The 6000-nt window shown below is 52.7% G+C and overlaps 1 protein-coding gene across 1 annotated transcript; it reads left to right on the top strand.

Annotated features, from left to right (window-relative positions):
- Positions 1-213: 213 nt before the first annotated feature.
- LOC121070006 (homeobox protein not2-like) lies at positions 214-5454 on the top strand. The gene is made up of 3 exons (XM_040556606.1): positions 214-233; positions 3107-3315; positions 3568-5454. Exons 2-3 carry the CDS (start codon positions 3184-3186, stop codon positions 3724-3726), a joined length of 291 nt encoding a protein of 96 aa, XP_040412540.1. The 5' UTR covers positions 214-233; positions 3107-3183; the 3' UTR covers positions 3727-5454.
- The last annotated feature ends 546 nt before the right edge of the window (positions 5455-6000 follow it).

Genomic DNA, 6000 nt, shown 5'->3' with positions numbered 1-6000 from the left:
CTTCCCCGCCGCCCCATATAAACCCCTCGGGCCGGCTGCCGGCAGCAACTTCAGGCCATGCCGCCCCCCAGGACCCCCAGGACCCCCTTCCACATCGAGGCGATCCTGGCCGCCCCCCCCCGGCCCGGCCCCGCCGCCCCCTGCCCGCAGCCCCCGAGCTGGCCGGGGCCGGGGGCGCTGCCGGGGGGCCTGGGGCTGGGGCTGGGGCTGGGGCTGGGGAGGCAGCGGCGCAGGTGAGAGGGGATCCGGGGGGGGGGCCGGGGGGCTCCCTGCTCCCCAGCCCCGTGTCGGGTGTGTGGGGGGGTGGCAGGCCCCCCCAAAATGCCTTTTTTCCACCCTTGCGGCCGCGGTTTCATCTCCTGCAGCCTCTCGGCCGACCCCCGGGTTAAAAGGGCTGGGCTGGAGGAAGGGAAGGGGGGAGAGGAAAAAATCCCTAATAATTATTTTTCCCCCTTCTCGCTCAGCAATTATCAGCCACGTAAGCCCCGACAATAATTGGCTGGGGCGAAGCCAGCCCCTGGTGGGATTTAATCCCTCCCGGTCGCTTTGGGGCACGGGAGAGCCCCCTTGGCTACGCCTAGCCCCGATCGAGGGCTGCTTCAGTTGAGGGAACTGATTTTTTTTTCTTTCCGCCCCCGAAAAAAAGGTAGGTCAGAGGTTGGACTAGGTGATCTCGGAGGTCTCTTCCAGCCTAGGTGAGTCTGTGATTCCGCAACGCGCGGTGGTGCCCTGCGGTGTTCCCCAAAGCTTCTCCCGCAGCCGCCCTGGGCTTTGGGACCGCTTTGGGACCACTGGCAGCAGTTTCGCAGCACCTGGCCCCCACAAGTGGTCGTGTTCCTAAGTGAGCACCCGAAGAAAATGTGGGTAAAATTTATGCTGTGGTTATGGACGATGCTAACACAGCACGCTCTGCGTTCTCAGGGAGGGACACGGTAAGGTTCTGCTCAGAATCATTAATTTACTTTAAGGCAGTGCCTCTCTGCAGGATAGCTGCCCCCTTCTTTTTCTCGAAATTGTCTGTATTCAGAGCGTGTTGCACAGGGAAAACCTGCAGCCAAGCACAGAGTTCTACCTGTACTGGGACCTCTAGCCCGATCCTGACAGCTACAATATTCAGACACCAAAAATACGTGCTATCTGGATCTTTTTTTAACTAGTTAGTATAACTATTTAACCTATTAATTCTTCTGCCAGGCAGCATCTTTATAACTATGTATGTTACCGGATGTGTTATATCAAATATACAGATATGAAAATATAGTTAATTGTATTACATATACAGATACGAAAATATAGTTGAACAGCTTGCGAGACTATTTCCACAAAGTATTTCATTTGAAATCACACACGCTATTATCCCAAGTACCAAAATAGGGAAAGAATTTCACCGGTCAGCCTATCTGAATGCTGAAAATAGTGTAAGTGCAGTTAGGGTTGTTAAGCTGGCATAAATCCTTGCACACACGCAGAACTTACGCACAGTTAATGAGACGAGGTAGGTCAAGGTGCCCGTTTGTGCCTGGAGAATGTCTCAGTCATTACAGGATAGGAATCAGCGTCGTTCTTTACAGCGTGTCCCTGAAAGACAAAGGAGTTGTTGGTTTTCCAAGACCCGTTACACCGCCGAACGGCCGGTAGCTGTCCTTGCTGCACCCTGGTGACGCCGTGCGGTGACACCGGCTGCACGGGGCCCCCACGGGCTGCCCCAAATCCAGCTCCTGCTCAAAGCTGAGCCGATATCCCCCCGCCAGGTCGCGTTGCCTGGGGGCTGAGATTTCAGAACGGCGCTGGTTGTGTTACTGCCCTGCTCCTGCGCACGCAGGCTGCATGGTTTTCTTTCCATCCAGGGAAGCCCCATTGGCTTTGAAAGCGGGTTCTCATCCTTAAAGCGTGTCTGAGTGTTGGCAGGACAGAGGCTGCTGTAGCATCAGACGTGTCTTGCCAGGTTCCTAACACCTTCACCAAGTGTATTTTGATACCTGGGGGTGTTCTCCTGGCACCAGTTACCACCAGTGACCGGGGTTCTCAACTGTGTGCGCAGGTCCCACTGCCTGGAGCCTTTCTGGGGCTCAGAAGAGGGGCAGAGGTCCCCGATCCAGCAGCCTGGGGACTCGACCGTCCCTCAGTGCTTTACACCCAGCGGTGCAAAGCCCCCACTAATGTACCTATGTGTGCCGTAACTCCAGCACCAGCATCTTGGACGCGGAGTTTCCTACCTTGACAGCTGCTGTCCCCTTTGCTCGGTCCTTGACTGAGGTCTCTGCAGTCCTGGCGGTGACACTGGGGACATCTGGCTCGTGGGCAGGTCCTTGGGGGGACAGGGCTGGCTGCAGGCAGAGACCTGGGGGTCACAGCCTCACTCCTGTTCATGGAGATATGTTCAACTCAGGATCCGTGCGGGCAGGATGAGAGATTTAGGACCAAGACGCAGCACTGCTCTTAGGCTGGTGCCAGCAGATCCTGTGATGGTGGTGCTGTTTTGCGTGTTAATTAGGCCATTATTGTTATCATCAGGCCACAACTAGGCAGGGGGCTGTGCTGGACGCAGAGAGCAGATCCCGCTGATGATGTTCTGGCCCCTTCACCCTGCTGAGGGACTGGGTTGAGGAGGTGAGGACCTGCTCTGGGAGCAGCTCTCCTGCATCGGGCCAGCTTCAGTATCTTCCCCCTGCTTCTGGCTGGCTGCAGGTGCCGAGGGAAGGGTAGGAGCAGGGGGCTGACGTTGGCAAAACCTCCCCATGAGGCACTTGTGATTAGGGACTTCTGGGGTGGAGGTGGCATTTTTGCATTCAACAGCTCCTGATGGACTTTATAATGTTACAAGGATCCTGTAAAAGGGCTAAACCCTGCTCATATCGAGTGCTGCCTGATTTCTTTGGGTCTGGCTGAGTGTCCAGGACTGTTCTAGGTTGTACCTGTCTGTAGGGACGTCCCTGCTTTGCTTTTTGTGCTACTTCCTCGCAACCCCCTTCAGTGCAGTGTGCTGCAGGGCAGCTAGCTGAGTTTGGATTTCAGCTAGAGCAGAAGCAAGCAGGGCATGGCACTTGCACGGGGCTGGAGGAATGGCCTCGACCATGCAGACCGCTTCAATCCCCGTTTCTTGCAGGTCTGGAGTTGTCTCACTGCGTAGGGACCGATCCCCTGGGCCCCGCTGGGCCCTGGAGGTCCGGGGGGCCCTGCAAGATGAAGAGGGTCCGCACGGTCTTCAAACCAGAGCAGCTGGAGCGGCTGGAGCAGGAGTTCCTCAAGCAGCAGTACATGGTGGGCACGGAGCGAGTCGACCTGGCTGCAACTCTGCATCTCACGGAGACTCAGGTAAGAGACGGGGCAGCTGGGGACGATCCTTTTTATTATTTATTTTTTTAAGGAGAGCAAAAAACATTTAAGTGCACAAAGCTGTTTGCATGGGAGTTCGAGCTGGGTAGGACTAATGTAGAGTATTAAGATCCTCTGGAGACAATTTATGCACTATAGATCCTTGCATGACACTGGATCTAAAGTTTTTCTGCTCCTCCCAGTATGTTTCTGAAGACCTCGGGCTAAGCTGTTGTGCCGTTTTCCTGCTAGGTGAAGGTCTGGTTCCAGAACCGGAGGATCAAATGGAGGAAGCAGAGCATGGAGCAGAAGAAGGCAAAGCTGGCGCAGTTTGGGGTGATGCAGCCTGCCTCCGCAGACTCGACGGACGTCAAGGACAATGAGGAGGACACAGTGGACGTTGAGCTTTGAGCAGCTGATGGGATTCCGCTGCCACTCTTGTTTTTGCAGATGTGCCTGCATGATGGAGGTGTACTGGGGGTGCAAGCACTTCAGTGCTTGCTTGGTCCAAGGTAGACTTAAACCTCTCAATCTGAGAGAACTGCAGCTGGCTGGGAGGAGCCCCCCAAGTGCAGAGACCCCTCTTTGGTAGCCACGTACCATCGTTCCTGGGGTTCATCACCAGGCCAGCTGCAATGATGGTGCCATCGTTGTGGCAAGGTGTGTGATCTCGTTTGCTGTTGAAGTGCCAGGGAGCACAAACATTTTTCTGTAGAGAGGCTGGGTGAAAATCAGGTGGTGTCTGTGAAGGCTGTGAGCGTGAGGGCATTTGAACACAGGGTGTTGCAGGTGACCGTGTGCTCCTAAGAGGGAAACCTGTGCTGGGAGGAGAATCAGCCCTGGTTGTTTCTCCTGGACATCTTGATTCCCATGTTTGATACTGAGATCACAACAAAAAAAAAGTGAAAGTTGTAAAGTCCTTTGCTCCCACCCGTAGTATCTTTATTCTTGTCATAATCGTATTTATGCTCATATATTATCCTTGCAGTATGATGAACAGGGTCTGGGCCTGCCCCTGGAGCAGAGGTGCCTCCTGTCCTGTGCCTTGCTGTATTTTGCCTTCGTTTTGCCTTCCAAACCCCTGTGGGTCTCTCAGCCTTCCGACACTGCCTTACTCTCCACAGTGTGTGCATGCTGCCGCAGCAGGGAATAAGGGGCTCCTCCGGCTTGCTGAGGTGCGGGGATTGGGGCTGTTATAAAACAGCAGCTTTCCAACACCTCTGCTGGTTCAGACGGCCCCCTGCCCCTCGGCCAGATGTGCTGATCCCGGCCCAGACGGCAGCTGCTCTCTTCTCTCCTCGTTATACACCACGGTGCTGCGGGAAGCAGCACCTGGAGCGCTTGGCGAGCACATCTGTAACCACACGCTGTTCTATGGTGGGTGGAAGGGCTCTGAGGGGCTGGGACTAAATAATTGTTTGGGCTTTCCCGTCTGTTTTAGTAATTCTTTGGGGCTGGTGTCCACACCAGCAGCAGCTAAGCACGCTGGCTGTCACCTTGCAGTCCCAGGGTGCTGCGAGCTCAGGATAATTCATTGTGCCTCCTCCTGACCCACAACACTGTATATCACTTTACTCTTATATTGTTATTTATAGAAATAAGGTTTTTTTTTCTTGGTGTTATTTATTTGATTTGTTTCTTAATAAAAATAGCGTATTTTAAAAAAGAAACGGGACTGGGTGGGGTTGGCAGGGTTTGGCATCACCTTGGTTTCTAGGTGGGCAACGATGCCTTGGTGGCTTCTTGCCCCACAGCTGCCGAGGATGGGCTATCCATCCTTTTTGTTGTGCTTGGTTTTCTGTGTTTCCCAGGAAATTGATTTAAAAAAAAAAATAAAAATGAAAACCTCCTAATAAGACTCCTGTTGTCAAAAAGTAACAGCTGCTTTCAAACAGCAGAAGACATCAAAATGTGCTTTCTTCTGACCCATTCTCATTCTCATGACATGCCAATACAAACACAAGCATTTCCCCCTCACACGCTTGTGTGTTTGCTGGTAAACCTGTGCACTGACATCGGCTTGAATACTTGGAGTTGAGCAAGGGCAGCTTTTAAACTGATGAGCTGAAATTTAACCTGTGAGTAAGCGTCAGAAAGCAGGGCGGAAACATATTTCCAACCACTTGAATTTTCATGTGGTATTTATTCAAACAAAAAAAGCACATGTATTTCCATCCCCCCCTCCTTTTTTAATGGAAATTGATAGCCCATGTTAAGGTTGAAAGTAGATATTTTTTGTCCAATTCCTGCGGAATTGGGACTGTATTTATAGTAAATGCCACATTGGGTTAGCATGGGCAGAAAGGGTTGGGTCATGGCTCAAGCTGATACTCCTACACTATGACTTCCCACTGAAACCTTACAAAAAGAGGACGCACAGCGCTATTATTACATTAATGGCTACTCTTGCTGCTGTTAGCGTGAATATGCTATTAAAATAGTAGTCAAAAGGTAGCATTTATTCACCTGTGCACGCGTCCTTGTCTGCAGGACTGCGGGCATGGCTTAGCAGAGCAGCGCTCCCAACTGCGGCTCACAGGAAAAAAAAAGCTAAAACGATTTTAACCACTTGGAGCAGAACCACAAGCCGACAGTGACACCTAGTGACACCGAAAAAAACCCCAAAGCTCCCCAAAGAAACCGTCCCACGTTCCCAAACCCGCGATCAGGGTGCGGGGCTGAGTG

This window comes from Cygnus olor, chromosome 4 (genome assembly GCF_009769625.2).
Source record: "Cygnus olor isolate bCygOlo1 chromosome 4, bCygOlo1.pri.v2, whole genome shotgun sequence".
NCBI classification, from domain to species: Eukaryota; Metazoa; Chordata; class Aves; order Anseriformes; family Anatidae; genus Cygnus; species Cygnus olor.
The sequence above is the reverse complement of the archived record's forward strand: the minus strand, read 5'-3'. Positions and strand labels throughout refer to the sequence as shown.